Raw genomic sequence first — 17176 nt, forward strand, 5'->3', positions numbered from 1 at the left:
GAAAATGTCATTTGGTATTAGAATTAAAAATAACTTATTTCGTTATAATTAAAAATTTGTTTAGGTATAAATATAAAAATTAAACTCATTGGAGTAGGATAAGAAATTAAGGGTTCAGTTAAAAAAATGACTATAATTGTGAGCCCAACAATCGGGTTACCTGATCATGATCTTGACCGTTCAATTCAAAAAAAGGCCCCCACGACGAAAAATAAATCTTGGGTCACCATGTCATCAGATTAATCAGGCATTTACTGCGAGACCACCAATTTTAAGATTCTTGAGATCTTCCATTGTATGATTATTATCTATTGCAATACCTAGGGAAAGATAATGTTCTTATCATCTTAACCGTTCGCTTGCTTAGGATCATGACTTTTTCTTTGATCGAAATTCATCAATTGAAGCTTATTTTTCTTTTTCTCCTTGAAATTAAATGATTGTTTAACTTGTCATGTTTACATCTCTCCAATTGTATTTGTATCAATAATTTGAGTTTTGTATGTTACATGTGACGATGACGTGATGTTGATATGAATTATAAAATCCATCACGTGATTATGTCTGTATGTTATATTATAAAAAATTATGATATGTTAACATATGATATTTAAATTATTATACTCTTACATAGCATTTTAAGCTAAGTTTGACATAAATCACATATCCCAATGAAAATCCAAATTCAAAAAAATATTATTTTGTCACGACCATGATGAAATTTAATTTGATTAAAAATATGTTTGGTACAATGATTGATTTTTTTTACTGTTGTATTACTTTGCATTCCAATTTATACAGTGACATTAATTGAAAAAAAATTATAAGATGCATGTGAAAAAAATTAAAAGGCATAATGTTTGAAAAAAAATTTAAATTATTTAAGAAAATTTAAATAATTTTTTATTATTTTATTATGTTCAATCAAACTTTTACGTTTTTATTTTTGATTAAATAAGTTCTTATAACTAATGATTAACTAATTATCATTATTCAAAATATCACTTGTTATTTTATATCCATGTGATACTAACATGACATTAATGTGACATTAATGTGAAAAGTAAAAAATGTCACATATCTATATTATTATATCATATCATCATTAATTATGACATATCAAAATACCACATTAGTATTATGTGACATATAATGATAAATAGTATTTTGACTAACAATAGTTAGTAGTTAGTCAAAATTATTAGTCATATAATAACTTACTTATCTCAAAATAAAAATATAAAAACTTGATTGAATACAATAAAAAATAGAATATAATACCTTGACTCTCCTTAATTTTGGCCATAATTTCATATGAGTCTATTAGTATTTGAAATGAATAGTCCGTCCCAAAAGAATATATTTTACTAAATATGTAAGTCCTATCGTTGATCAACCATCAATGTTTTTATTAGTTTTATGATATAGTAATATTTTAAAGATAATTTTACCATTCATTGATGGAGTGTACGCAATGGACAATTTAGAACAATTTTAATCATAATTTCATATCAATCCATTAGCCAACCATCAATGTTTTCGTTAGTTTAGTGACTTGATTATATTTAAATTTTTCTAAATAATTTAAAAACTTTTAAAAATATTATACCTAATTAAAATTATTAAAGGTGTATGTAAAGTTTCTTCAAATCTTTAATTATCAAGCAAGTGAAGTGGAATGATCGAAGTGAATTAAACATGTTACGATTATCCTATAGGGCGAAGAAGTATTTAATATCAAATATGGCACTTGGACTTATTTGGTGAACATATTTAATATTAGTTTTTTCTAATTTTCAAAATTTAAAATAAAATTAATGTAATTAATATTATTTATTTTGTTTAAATAACTACATTTAATAGAAGCAATTGGTTATAATAAAATTAAGGGATGATTTTTTTTAGACTTCAAAGATAGAGTATTTTCAAAATAATTTTTTTAATTTTAACTATTTTTAGTTAATAGAAAAGATTTTTAGACAAAATTACCCTTAATAAATATCTTCATATTCAAGTGCTCTCAAATTTTCTCTCCCGCCATTCATCTGCTTTGCTTCCCATTCAACTATGCTCTTCATTTTTCTTTCTCGTAATCCAACTTTTTCTAATTTTACCACCATCACTATTTCTCTGTCTATCTCTTGTCATCTCATTATATGATTAAAGAGCATAACATGAAAGGTAACAATATATTCTTGGGTTTATTAGTTTATATTCACAAAACCCTTTCTCTATCTATCTCTCACCATCTCATTGTCGATCTACAGACTAAAAACATAATATGGTGAGTAACAACGATTCTTGGGTTTATGAGTGTTAAGTTTTTTTAGTGATTCGGGTCGAACATGCCTTAGCATGTAACAAAGTGATACATGCCTTGACATGTAGAATCAATATGGAGAAATAAGCTTTGATGTGTAATATATGGTGTTGAACCCTTGATTTTGGCATATAATATATGGTGTTGAAGCTTTAACATTGATATGTAACATATGATGTTGAATCTTTTTTATAATTTATAGGAAATGTAACAAATAAAATAACCTAAAAGCTAATTATCCAAATTTGAGATTTTAGATAATATTTTTTTTCCAAATCTATCTCATCCCATCCATTTCACCCTAGCAGTAATATTGACGTTAAATAATTTTTCAATACATTTTCTTTTTCATGTCAAATTCTTTTTGTATTTTAAATTTTATCTTTATCGTGAAGGTGTTTAACTATAAGAGTTTATATCCTATTTAAATACAAAGATAAAGACCAAATTTTATTTAAAAAGTGTTGTTATTACAATTGAAAAAAAATTATTATATGCTTTAACTCTAAGAGCTTTAACTTTAAAAAGTTTATATTATAATGAAATACAAAAATGTTTAATCTTATCTTTATAATGTTTTCTCAAGCTCGGATTAGCTATAGATTGCTTAAAAATCCGTTTGGGGTAAAGGAAGTTAAGAGGTTAAAGAGAGAAAAAGTTACAGTTTTTGTTATATGGGCAAAGTTTCCGTGAACCCTTTTTTATTTTTGTCTTTTTTCAGCGATGCATTTGCTCTTATTTCCAGTAAATATATCGATACATTTAAGGCAGAATGCTCATTGCCCCAACACGTATCGATAAATGAGGGGAATTTATCGATACCTTTTTCTTAGGGTGCTTTCTACTTTATATGTATCGCTACATTTGGATAATGCATTGATACATGTTCATATTTAGCCAAATCTATCAATACATTCTTAATTGTTCATCCCATGAAAAATGTATTGATACATTTTGAGATGTATTAATACATTTTCTCCTGTAACCAATTTTCAACCTTCCAAACTTCCAAAAATTCAAGTCTAACACCCTAATTTCATTTCCTATTAATATCATAGCTCAAATCATTCATTTAACTTAATCTCATTCACATATATTCATAATAATAAGGTCCAACTTAGATCAAAATCTCAAACTATGAGATTTATCATATATTTCTTTAAATTTTTGTCTAAGTGTCAATATATGTACTTTTAAACATTTGACATACATAACATATCATCAAAGTCCTCAAGACTTCATATGTTTCATAAATCATCTTTAGTTTACTTAATTTATATAAAAAATTAGGGGTGTAACATTACATGTTTAAAAAATGTTATTATTACACGTTATGTTCAAAAAAATTAAGCAACTCCAAAACTTTAGCACTAGATGCTACATGCCAAGGTCAAAACTTCAACACCAAATGTTACATGTCAAGGTCAAAGCTTCACCTCTAAATGTTACATGCCAAGGTTAAAGCTTTAACACCAGATGTTGCACACCAAGATCAAAGTTTCAGCACCAAATGTTACATGCCAAGATTAAAGCTTCACCATTCGATGTTACATGCCAAAGTTAAATCTTCACCGCTAGATGTTATATGCTAAGGTTAAAGCTTCATTGCTGAATATTACATGCCAAGGTCAACACTTTACCACCAAATGTTACACGTTAAGGTCAAAACTTTAACACTGAATGTTATATGTCAAAGTTAAAGCTTCAACACCATATATTACATGCAAAAACTTCCTTATTTCTACTCATGTTGCGTGCCAAGGTATGAATCACTTTGTTACAAGTTAAAGCATGTTCTACCAAACTTGAATCACTGAAACTTAACACGCATAAATCCAAAAATCTGTTGTTACTCACTATGTCATACTTTTTAGTTTGTAGATCGATGATGAGCGGGCAAGAGATAGACAAAGAGAGGATTTTGTGAATGTAAACTAATAAACTTAAGAATATGTTATTACCTTTGATGTCATACTTTTTGAAATGTAGATCGACGACGAGATTATAAAAGATAGATAAAGAGATAATGATGGTGGTAAAATTAGAAGAAGTTGGATGACGAAAGAGAAAGATGGAGAGCATAGCATAATGGGAAGCAAAGTAAACCAGTGGCAGGTGAGGAAATTTAAGAGTACTAAATTTATTTGAAATGATTTTAAGAGTGTCTTTATCATCTCATGATTAAAATTGATTAAAAACAATTAACTTTATACTAAAAGTTATTTTTGAAATTGACTTATGAATAAGATTGTTTCTTGTAAATTATTTTAAAATTAATATCTATATAAACACAAATTCATATTTCTTTTCGACTATCTTCACTAATTTAAATTAGAAAGTTTCAAGTTTTGTTGTATATTAAAAGTATAATAACTTTTAGAAAAGTGTGTCAATTAAAAATAAAAGTATTTATAAGTCAAATTGAGTTAAGTTTGTCCAATATATTGAGAAATTTAGACTTGAGCTCGAGTTCAGCCCCCCTTGAACTATCTATTTATATTATATTTATTATTAAAATATTAAAATTATTTAAATAAAATAAAATATATATTTATTTTTAATATTTAATTTATTAATTAATGTATAATTTTTTAATCTAAAGAATAAATTTTAAATTTTTTTTAATTAAAAAAACTATTTATTAATATAATAATATCTTAAAAGTCATATCTAAATTCGATCTAAATCAGACCAAACTCATTAGTGTGGACAAATAGACAAGCCCATAAACACTGCTCTAGTGACAGCAGCAATGCTGCTAAATATATTAATGTTAAAAGCAACAAAGATTTCACAATCAAAAGGAATGGAAACATAACAATTTTGAGAGTGACAGCAGCACTATCCTCTAGAAAATGGAAAAGAAAAGGGCAAAAAAAGAAATAGTATGTGAAAAAGGAGCCTATAAATAATGAGCACTGAGCAGTTGGATCTTCTTCAGGGGTGCTTTTGCCAACAAAGATACACATTATTAATAACCCTTTCTCTCTCTCTCTTTCTTCTGCTGTCATAAGCCAGCTGAAGTTAAAAAGAGCACTGGGTTTATCTTTGGGAGGGAAAAAACAAAAGAGCTCTTGCTAACCCACTTGGCACACTTAAACAGAAGCTTCTTACAGAGGAACAGAAATGGAGAAAATGTTTGCAGGAGATCAGAATGGTTTACAAGGAGACCCAAGGTTGAAGGCCATTTCTGAAGCCATTAGAGTTGTTCCTCACTTCCCAAAACCAGGTTTTTCCTCCACAAAAAAAAAAAAAACAGAGGCTCTTCTCTCTCTTTCTCCCTCTCTTTTGGTTTCTTGTAAGCAAAATTCTGAAGCAGGTCTATTTGTAGTAAAATGTTCAACTTTTTCTTGGTTTTTGTAACTTGGGTTTTTTTGTTTTATGTTAAGGGATTATGTTCCAGGACATAACAACACTGTTACTTGATCACAAGTGTTTCAAAGATACCGTGGATATCTTTGTTGATCGTTATAGAGATATGGCTATCTCTGTTGTTGCTGGTATACCCTCTCTTTTCTTTCTTTCTTTTTCTTTGTCTTTCCTTCTCACACATGCAACCACACTTCCCATTTTGTTTTCCTTTTGTTATTATATGTAGTATAATTTTGAGTGCTCTTGGTCTGCCCATTATACAGGTCTGGATTCATTGTAGAAAAAGTTTAAGTCAAGTTGGGGGTTTTGTATTCATTTTTTATCATGCAAAAGTTGAAATGTATATAAGTTGTTATGATGAGATTTTTTCTTTCCTTCTTATATATTTAAGTTTGTATAAGTGGGTAGGATTGATTTTTTTATTTTATTCTATGAGCTAATGTGGTTTCAGTCAGGCTCATTGCTTGCTTCATTTTAACTTTCCTAATTTTTTTTTTTTGCACAGGCAGGCTTGTTTTACCATGTTTTAAAGCAGTGACTTCTTTTGAAGAAGAAATGTTTTCCTTCTTAAGTTTTGTCAATCTCAGAAAAGGGGCTTTCTTTTTCTTCATTTTATTTTAGATCAACTGAAATTTGTGTCTCCTGAAGTCATGGTAGCCATGATAAATTCTGGTTTATAACTGGTTATTAAGCTCTGGATATTATATTCAGGCATGGAATCCATATGATATTTGCTTGAGTGGAATTGATTTTCTAAATCCGTCTGAGATAATTAGGTCAGTTAGGTCAGTGCTTTAGTATGGTTAAATAAAATATGATAAGACAACTGTGGTCATTTGTAGCTACAAATTCTTTTATATCTGCAAGCAATTATAACTATATTCCATGCATGGAAAGCTCTAATTTCTTTCACTCTTACATGGTAAAATCGATTTTAATCAGTCACTTTATTCAAGTATAGAGTTTCAAGGTTCAATTGGGAATACTCTTCTTGGTCACAAACATTTAGCCTATGATGACATTTTCCAAAGATGTGAGGGTTAAGTCTTTGTCTCAGTGGCATTTGAAGGCCAAACCAGTCATGATTGTGGCATGGAATTATTAGCAGTAGAAAGGGAACTCTGGGACGCCTGGGCTAACTCAAGCTCCAATGTCTCATTTGATCAGCTAGTCGGTTCATCTAACTCATAAAAAATGACTTATTTATCTCAGTTCCTTTTCCTTTGAATTCAACCTATCTTTTATACTGTACTATAACCGTAATTGTTTTTGTTGTTTTTTGAGTTACTTTAGATGCTAAACTATTCTAACTATTGAAGTTGGTTCTATAATTGCTTACCTTTGATAGTTGCTCACATGGTCAATTTACATTCTAGGTGTTGAGGCTAGAGGATTTATGTTTGGCCCCTCAGTTGCATTGGCTATTGGTGCCAAGTTTGTTCCTTTACGTAAACCTAGAAAGTTGCCAGGTATGCTTTTGTACGTGACTACTAGTATAAGCCAAACATCAAATCATATAGTCTTGATGAATTTGATATATAGCTTTTCACCTGGATTGATTAATGAGACCCACTTCTTTGGATTTTGACTTAAAGTGAAAAAGCTATGTGTTTTAACATAATTTAGGATGAAAAGAAGGATATCTTTGATATGTTGTTTTCTTGAAAAGAGTCAATATCATATTTCTGGCTGCATTAGCTAGGATTTATGCTTTCCCACTGAAATATTGGGGCTGGGGAACAGAAATAACTTTTAGTCTATTTTACCACTATAAGGCAATTATAAGAAGCATGGTAGGATGGAAAACATCTTAAGAAGCAAATTACCTACAATTTCAGCCTGAACTACAGAATCTGACCCATGGTGGACCCTATGAAGTCAAACAAGCAGAGCTGGAAGCATGGGGAGAGGGTGTCCCTTGTACTATATTCTTTCATATTAACGCCAGTTTCTTATGCCACTTAGATGGAAGCTATAATCACTGAAAGGAGAATACTTAATTACCAGGTAGTAAAAGTAGTAAAGAGGACTTTGGAACCCTGCCAAGGGAAAGGGGAAAAGGATAGGAAAATTTGTGTTAGGAAAATGCCAATGCCAGCAGAAACTTCCAAACTGCCAATTCCAAACTCTTCCTAATTTGAAATGTCAAGGAGTGTGATAGCCAATGGTGCAATGGGTATATGTAACCATGTAATTAAAGATTGTGAGAACATCATTGTCTGTAAAGACATTGATTGTGAAAAAATACCTTATTTTCAGTTCGAAAGTTATTTTCAGCCATAGATTGTTAATTAAGTAAAGATCTATCTATTCTAAATCTCAATTCTCAATACCATTTCAATTGTTTGTTCTTGTTCGAACTTGCGTTGAAACCAGGATAGCCAGAATTGTGGAAATAGTCTTATCAAACCATTCTTTTCATAAATATTTGGTACTTGAATTGTAATTTAAGCCCTTCACTATATTAACACCAGGAGAAGTGATCTCCGAAGCATATGTGCTCGAATATGGCACTGACTGTCTGGAAATGCACGTTGGAGCTGTTCAACCTGGGGAACGTGCCTTGGTTATTGATGATTTGGTCGCTACAGGTGGGACTCTTTCTGCTGCAATACGCCTATTAGGTAATGTCTGGAGTTCATGCATGTACTTCCCCTTTTTTTCCCCTAATTTGGCATACATTTTGAAAGTTCTATGACTGAAATTCTGTTTGGGCTACTCTTTTACTAGAACGTGTTGGGGCTGAAGTGGTTGAATGTGCATGTGTTGTTGGGCTGCGTGAGGTTAAGGTAATGTGTGATAGACTTCTTTACATGTTGCATTATTCCTGAAAATGTAATATATAAACTGGTTCAGAACATAGGTTTCTTCTTTTTCTACTACAGCCATGGCTCTACTACTATTACCCTGCTATGAATTTTGTTTCAGAAAATAATCGACTCAGTGCTCTACTTCTTTGGACTGTATTACCCCTTTGATTATAAAATGATAAAGTTGCTTTGATGGTGTCCATTGATGGATGATTAAGTACTGACTTCTTGTCTTGATATAAACCATTTGTGCAAATTTAAGATTTTTTACTTTTCTTTACCATAAAAATTCCTTCTAATAATGTTATCATACTGACATCACCTGCTGCTGTTTGAGTTTATCTCTGTTTCAAATTTTAATAGCTCTAATCTTGTCTGCTCCTACGCTTTTGCTGCTTGTTTAGCTCACTGAAGCAGATGTTACAATTTTTTCCATTAAAATTAAAATTTAACATTTGGATGTTTTGCAGGGACAGCATAGACTAAATGGAAAGCCCTTGTATATTCTTGTGGAGCCACGCCAGCAGACAAATTGTTCTGCACCTTCTGGTATCATTTCATTTTTTATCTCTATGTTAATTGAAGTTATGTACTATTAAATGAGTTCCACTTTCTTGCTTTCTTGTCCTTTCAAATTGTGGGTCAGAAAAGAAGTTGAATGTTTCATCCAAATAAAATAAAGTCCATTCATACTAGGATAATTTACAAATCTCACTTCCCTTCCTGTGTAGGAGTGATTGGGTGAAGACATCGGCATTATCCTTATCCCTTTTTATTTTGAAACTGCACATTCCTCAATAGCTGGCTAATTTTTTTTTTTCTGGCTTCTTTCCGCTTAACTGTTTCATCTACATTTTGATTTCTACTTAATCATGCCAATGGGAAAGCTTTATTGAAGAAATGGTAAGAGAGCAATATCAATATGCTTGCGAGAGGATTTTTTGTAATTTATCCCTTCTTGATATTTCTAGAAGAGATTGAATGATTTAGGATCCCCACAACTTGAACTGTTTTGTACTTGATTGAGATTTTACAATTTCTAGTTCTATATACTTTCTTTAAAGAGTAGAGATAATGCTTTATTATCTTTTCTGCAAGAAATAATGCACTGTGTATCTCAAGATATTGCTGTCCCATCAGGAAGTGAAATCCTAGCATATCCATGCAACTTGGCCATTCTTTTCTTTCTCATGTCACACTTGTATGGTTACGGTTTCTGGCTTTTCAAGTATTTTGTGATACTTTGTTGGTTTCTTTCATTTAAAAAGCTTCCTTGGAAGGTACTACACAATGAAAAGGCTAATTATTAGTTTGTGCTATGTATTTTTCCTAGGCCTCTACCAAACTTTAGGGGATGAGAGAGAGAGAGAGAGAGAGAGTTTAATTGTTGTTAAGGTAAATAAAAAGAAAACAATGCTTGTCCTTGTGCATCTGTAAGATTTTGGAGTACCCTACTAAAAATAAAGTTCAATGAGATGTTTCTAGTTTGGAATGTCGATAGATGACAGCACTAGGCTTATATGACTAATAAGTTCTGAAAGGACAAGGTAAAGTGACAGAAGCATTAAGCATGGGATGATATCTAGATAAGGTTTGGGTGGCTAAATTCTTACTTAGAATTTAGTCTTGAAATAGGATTAGCTGAAAGAAGGTGGGATGTTCTCTGATACTGATTACTTATTGAAATCACCCATAGTTGGATACAAATCCAATTGTTAATATCCTTTTCTTTCTATAATCGACCAATTGATTCAGGTTTAAGTGGAAAATAAGGAAAATGTTGATGGAACATGCACTGCTGTAGACTTTAGTTACCTGTCAATGAGAAAAAGAAAGAAAAGACGTAATTTGAACAATATTGTTTTGATTCATTGGAAGTGGACTTGGTGCACTTGAAGTCGTTAAATTTGTCTGTGTGACACAGTTACCATGATAAATAGGTGAGACCAACTTTCATTCTATAGCCAAGACAGTGAGAACTAATGTTGAGCAGGTCAAAACCTTGTCACATATTTGGTGCCATCTGAGGCACTGGAGCTCTAAAAGAAGGGTCCAATGCAGATTTGTCTCTTTGTGTATTGCTTCAAGTAATGAAACGACAACTTCTGGAGCTGGTTATGCTTGTATAATCTCATACATGCTCGCTCTATTTTCAGCTTTAGACACTCTTTAACACCTTACAGTTGTCGAGTCTCTGTACAAAAAGTAATCTTGTTACTATACAATTAGGGAGTCTCGGAATCATGAATAAGTACAAAAAATGGTGTTTTTATTGCTAAAGCCATCATATTTGCCACTCCGTGTACACATTTTATCCTTTTGAACTGCATCCACTGACATTTAGAGCTATGTAAGCTCTGTCTTCAGCTTGCCTGACTATTGAGCTTCACTTCTTTGCAGTTAATGGAGTTGAAACATGCAGGCATGACGACGTCTACCTCTCTGCTACTTGAACATATGGGGTTTCTCATTCTCAAAGCAAAAGTATGGTTCCCCATTCAAATCCCATTCCAAAAATGTGATTAGTTTTCTATGCTTTTTCTTTTTTTCTTAACCACCCTTTGTTGTAATCCTCTTTACCAGGAAACATGTTCAGGTGTATTTGTTGTTTAGGGTCTTTTAGTTTTTTTACATTCTTCATAGCTTTGAATGAATTGCTGTGGCATGTCAGTACCTGATTGTTGTTTATTCAATTTACCACATCAATATGTCAGCTGTTTCCAGATGCTTGTCAGTTCATATTGAGAGGCCAGTTTTTAAGATTTTTAGTACAATAACTCATATATTTCATACTGTTAATATATAAACACTTGATTTATTTTTTATAAAAAACCTATGAAATATACAAAACAAAATATTTATCCAAAATTTATCTAACTGGATGAGCCCCAGCTTAAGATGTACAGCCCAAGTCCACCCTGAAATTGAACAGATCTTTTGCCCTTTTCCTCAAAGCCACCCCATAAAATTGAAGCCCATCCAGATAAGGCCTAAGCTCATGGGCTTGAATGATTTTATCAACCCAATTATATATAAGTTAAATAAGCAAATTTATTTATTTAGTGAACCTTGCAAAAATATATTTTTTTTTAATTTTTATTGCATTCAATTGAATATTTATATTTTTCTATTTTAAAATTGAACAGATCATTTCCCTTTTCCTTAAAGCCACCCCATAAAATTCAAACCCATCAACATAAAGCCTAAGGTCATGGGCTTGAATCATTTTATCAACCCAATTATACATAAGGTACATAAGCAAATTTATTTATTTAGTGGAAAATATACACGATTTTTTAAAAATATATTCTATATTTTTAAAATTTTTTAAAAAATTTTTAAATTTTTTTTTATTACATTCAATTGAATATTTATATTTTATTTTAAATTAAATAATTGATTAATTTTTTTTAGTTAAAATGTTATTTATCATTTTGTGTTATGTGGGTAATGATTTGGTATGTGTTGATTCGACATGTTCACTTACCATATTGGATTGTGATTTGGCATGTTAATGTTTTATAATGAAATTGTCACATGACATTTAACACCCTTTACACTTGTGTTACATGGATATAAAATGATAAATTAAGTTTTAACTAATAACAATTAATCATTCGTTAATTATAATAACTTCTCTGATTCAATAATTTATGTATTTTAAGAAATAATTTAATTATAAGTAATTTTAAAATATATATTAATAAAATTAAAAATTTTTAAAAACTCATCATTAATAGTGTAAATAATTTTAGATAATGGGTATTTTTTTTGTCAAATTTATTATTTGTTTTTGAAAATAAAGAAAATAGTAGTTGAATCTTTGACAAAATTGAAATAACAAAGAAAAAGAATTAATTTAGCCTATTAAAAGGAAAAAAACTGAAAAAAAATCCAAACTTAATATTCGATTATTATTAAGATTAGTTACCGTTTTATTCCACTTTTTTAAATTAGATCTCCCAACCCAAGCCAACGCGCCACCCCGGCGAACCCCGGAATCTCCTCCACGCGCCCGTCGCCTGGCCCCTTACTCAAAAACCATAATAATGAAATATAAAAAAATAAAATAAAAACAAAACAGCACCGCTTTATGCATTACTTTTCTTCTCCACCACCACCAAGATATAAACCCCTACTAATCAGAAATTCTAAGCCCAAAGGCAAATCCTCTTCGTAAGGAATCCCCCAATTTCTCATCGTCCAAACAGGAAAGTTGCCTTCCCCAAGAAAACCCTAATTGTTCTTTTCTTTTTTTGAAGTAGAGAGAGAGGAAGGGAGGGAGAGAGATTGGTAGAGAGAGAAAGAGAGATTTTCTTTGATTTAGCGAAGGATGTCTGCGGCAGTGTGCGGGAGTAAGAGATCGTTCTTCGAGGATATCCCGTCGTCGCCATCGGCTTCTGTCTCTAAGAAGCTCCGGCGCTGCTCGCCTTCATCTCCTTCGTCTGTTCGTTTTTCTCCGCCGCCGTCTTCCCTCGCTCACCTCGAAGCTCTTTTCCCTCAAATGGACCCCGAGGTATATCGCTTTTTTTTTTAAAAAGATATTTTATATTTTATTTTTGTAAATACTTGCGATGATTAGATGCAGAATGTAAATTTGTAAATTTTATTTTTTAGGAATAGTAAATTCTTATAGTATTAGCAAATTAGGTTTCAAAGATTTATGACTACGGTAGTATTGTTTATTGATTCCTTGCTTTGATAATTCTGTTTCGACGCTGAGATGGAAATGGAGATAAATGGATTAAATATTAAACTTGGATTGGTTGTTTTGTTTATCCTTTTGGTTCGTTGGCTTTTCCTGCAAACAAAAGAGAATTGTATTAGTTTTAATTTTTATTTTGAGTGAAAAATTTTAATGCTTTATTGTAAAATTTATTTAAAAGAGGAGAATGCAAATTTTATCTTCCAATTAATTTTTATGGTAAAAGTCTTCCGTTAACAATTGCAATTGTGTGGATTGAAGCCATGAAAGTGGCTTCTAATGGAAAAATCTTTGAGGGTATGACTATGTTCGAGTTCTTTTCTGTGAGGTCCCAATTAAGTGGGACCATACCGTTGGGTACTTCTATGATAATCTTCATTCAATTCCTTGCGGAGTGGTTGTGGTTTCATTGCTTCTATTGATGCTTCTGGAATTTTAGTGTACTGGCCTTAATTAGGACTGGTTTTGAATATCGGTGCAATGTGGTGGGAAGGCTCTCCCGCAGCACTTAAGGCCAGATTGCGGACCCTTAAGGTCCAATGTAATTTTGGGGACAACCTGGTTTGCCAAACGGGGCCTTATTGTTATTGTTGGCATCGCTTAGTGATGTCATTCCCCACGATTGAAGATATAATTCTTTCACCAAGATTATTGAATCAGTTGTGTGACTGCACAAAATATTTGTGTATATAAGATTAGTTGGTTTAGTGGATAAAATGTTTAGCTGCTTTGCTTCTTTTCTGTTTCGTAGCATTTAACTGTTTGCTTTTACTAATCCATTGGTCAATGAAGAGATTACTGTTGGCTGTCAAAATAATGATGAATATGTCTCTTCTATTGATATTTAACAAATATTCCTTGCAGCTTCTGGAGAGAGCACTGCTAGAATGTGGCAATGATATAGACACTGCTGTCAAGAGGCTGCAGGAACTTTGCTTGGGAGCTGCAGAGGCTATAGGGGAAAGGTCAGGTCCTGTTGAAGAACTGGGTGCAGCTGCAGAGCTGGGTATGCCACTACTTTTTGCAATTGTGATTTATTTTAATTTAACATTGCCATCTTAGTTTATGATCAATGTGTATTATCTTCAATTGTATCTTTTTTCCATCATGTATTCCTTTTAACATTTAATATGTTTTTGATTGATGGTTGATTTTGCAAAACCGATTTGACTTGTAGATTTTCAGTGTGAACCAGTCAATTAGGTGATGCTATTGCTATCTTTGATTCAATTCTAGCATCTGCTTGACAGACTTTGGAATGTTTCATATGCCTAATGGTTAAATTTACAAGCAAATTGCACCCGAGCATTTGGCTCATTAGTTGGTGCATTATCCCCCTGCCTAAAGAGCAGGTTCGAATCCCCTCTCCCCAATTTATTAAAAAAAGAAAAATTAAAAGCAGATTGAAAAGGGAATAAAGCATAAAGGCTTTCTTAGAGTCTTTACACCATGAGATTAATGAATTCGCTTTAAAGCTTCAACTCAATTTACCACTATTTTGCCTTTTCTTCTTTAGATACTTATGCAAATCAACAAAATTGAATTTTGAATGAGAGAAAGAATTGAGGGATCTTCTTTTGAATCTTGACTCAACATGTTTGATGTCCAAGCCCTTAACTATATGCTTCCACTATTATGTTGTGGTTATGATCAATTTCAGTATGATATTTTATGTACATCAGTTATATATGTAACTTGAATCTGAATATAATCTGATACCACAAAATTAATTATTTTATGTTTAATTGTTTTGCTGTGTGTACATGCCATCTGCTTTAAGGTAGGTGATTCTCATTTCTTAAAGAAGGGGATCTTACATCTGCATTTGAAACTGTAGGTACGTTGACCAATGATGGGGAAGCTACTGCTACTGTGCCTGTTCAGAATCCATCAGCCCCTGAAAAACTGCCTGTTGATGGTGCAGAATGGGTGGACTTGTTTGTGAGGGAGATGATGAGTGCTACAAGTGTGGATGATGCCAAGGCCCGTGCCTCTAAACTGCTGGAGGTTCTGGAGAAGTCCATTAGTAGATCTGCTGCTGAAGAGGCAGCACAAAATTTTCACAAGGTATGTATCCGTATTGTCATGCTTTTCTAGATTAGCCAAAAGTCATGCAGGACTTATGAAGAAACTTTTAGGCAAAATGTCATATGGTGGACACTCGCGTTTGTTAGGTGATCACATGAACTTGATTAAGCTTAGCACGATTAAATATGATCTGCAATGAAAGGTGTCTGTCCCTGAAGCTAGGGTCATCCTGCCTTTTTACCAATAAGCCAAAGGCATGGCCAAAAAGTATATTTTGAATGTGTTTCATTACCATTGTCCAATAAAACATCATTTTTCTCCCCTCTTGTCCTTTCCCCTTTGGTGACAAATTTGTCTATGATCTATCGTGCATGGTTCTTTTGGAGAAGCTGGAATGATAGAGCTTTGTGGTGATAAAGGTGGCAATCCTCTGAACTGTGCTTCATTACATGTTCCTGGTTTAAAGTAGAGTTGAAGTTCATGTGAGGATAACTCTAGAGTCATTTGGAAAGACATATATTAGGTGGTGATAAAGGTTTTGTCTATGATCTAGTGTCCATGGTTCTTTTGGAGGAACTGAATGGTAGAACTTTGTGGTGGTAAAGGTGCCAGTCCTCTGAACTGTGATTCATTACATGTTCTTGGTTTCGAGTAGAGTTGAGATTCAGGTGTGGATGACTCTATAGTCAATGAGAAAGACATGAAATAGATGGTTATTGTCTTCTCGGTTCTTGAGAAATTAGACTTGCTCCTGACAGGTTGCTTTCAGATCCAAATTTGGTCACATTGACTGTGGAGCAAATGCGATGCTGTTGAATATTTGATCATTGTGATCATTTCAGTGGTTATCATAGAACTAAGCCTTTATTTTTCTTCAAAGGGAGGGCGAAAGGGACGGGGAAATGTGGGTTAGAAGGTTTTAAGTTCAGCTGTTGCAATTTTTAATATAATCATGTTAAAATTGTTGGTTTATAGTTTTTGAAATATCCATGTAAATTGAACATGGGTTTAATATTGGATAATAATAATGTCGTCTTTTTCTTTCATTTTTTGTTTTGAAGCTGTGTTAAACATCACCTTATTGACTTGATTGTATTCTTTTGTTGTCAGGAAAATATCATGTTAAAGGAACAGATTGAGGTGTTGATTCAAGAAAATACGGTCCTCAAACGAGCTGTGGCAATCCAACATGAACGTCAAAAGGAGTATCAAGATAAAAACCATGAGTTGCAACATCTGAAGCAGTTGGTGTCTCAGTATCAGGAGCAGTTGCGAACTCTAGAGGTCAGAATATAGACATTTCTTCGGATTATGCCATACAGTCAAAAAAAAAAAAAAGTGCATAAATGTTTACGTAATAAAGACTTACAAGCTGAAACACGTTACTATTCTGTCGACCGAACAAACTCATTTGTGTGGTTTGCTTGTGTTGCAGGTAAATAACTACGCATTGACGATGCATCTGAGACAGGCACAGCAAAGCAACTCCATCCCAGGGCGTTTCCACCCAGATGTCTTCTAAAAATAAGAATGGAGCATGTAGGGATGAAGTGTTTAGCTTTATTTATGACTATAGAAACTAGCACAATATGCTAAGCTGTCAGTGCTTTATAATCTGTTTGCCGTAAGATGGTATGTTTGTTGTGTAATTTAGTCTTGTGTCTGATATGTGGCCATAGGCTTAACGTGGTGTTTGGAGTAAACAGTCATAATTGTTGATTGTTAAAGAAATTTCACATTTATATTTCAAAGTAAATCAATTTGATTACTATATTTACTTGTGAATTTACCATGAATTTCACCACATAAAATGTACCAAGAATAGGATTTATTATAAGTAGGAAAAGAAATTAACTGTGTACTAAGTTATTTGATTCAATTATTAACTGGCTGTTTATCCAAATTACCAAAATATAATCTAAGAACATAAAGTGGGAAAAA

At 32.2% G+C, this 17176-nt stretch overlaps 2 protein-coding genes across 2 annotated transcripts; both read left to right on the forward strand.

Moving 5' to 3' along the window:
• Positions 1 to 5265: 5265 nt before the first annotated feature.
• APT2 (adenine phosphoribosyl transferase 2) lies at positions 5266 to 11225 on the forward strand. The gene is made up of 7 exons (XM_021442660.2): positions 5266 to 5549; positions 5710 to 5820; positions 7069 to 7161; positions 8167 to 8316; positions 8423 to 8481; positions 8973 to 9051; positions 10903 to 11225. Exons 1-7 carry the CDS (start codon positions 5447 to 5449, stop codon positions 10953 to 10955), a joined length of 648 nt encoding a protein of 215 aa, XP_021298335.1. The 5' UTR covers positions 5266 to 5446; the 3' UTR covers positions 10956 to 11225.
• Positions 11226 to 12585: 1360 nt separating this feature from the next.
• LOC110427131 (uncharacterized) lies at positions 12586 to 17024 on the forward strand. The gene is made up of 5 exons (XM_021442554.2): positions 12586 to 13018; positions 14072 to 14213; positions 15045 to 15274; positions 16346 to 16519; positions 16671 to 17024. Exons 1-5 carry the CDS (start codon positions 12836 to 12838, stop codon positions 16755 to 16757), a joined length of 816 nt encoding a protein of 271 aa, XP_021298229.1. The 5' UTR covers positions 12586 to 12835; the 3' UTR covers positions 16758 to 17024.
• Positions 17025 to 17176: the final 152 nt, after the last annotated feature.

This window comes from Theobroma umbraticum, unplaced genomic scaffold (genome assembly GCF_002168275.2).
Source record: "Theobroma umbraticum cultivar Fairchild unplaced genomic scaffold, ASM216827v3 scaffold_228.0, whole genome shotgun sequence".
Lineage (NCBI taxonomy): Eukaryota > Viridiplantae > Streptophyta > Magnoliopsida > Malvales > Malvaceae > Theobroma > Theobroma umbraticum.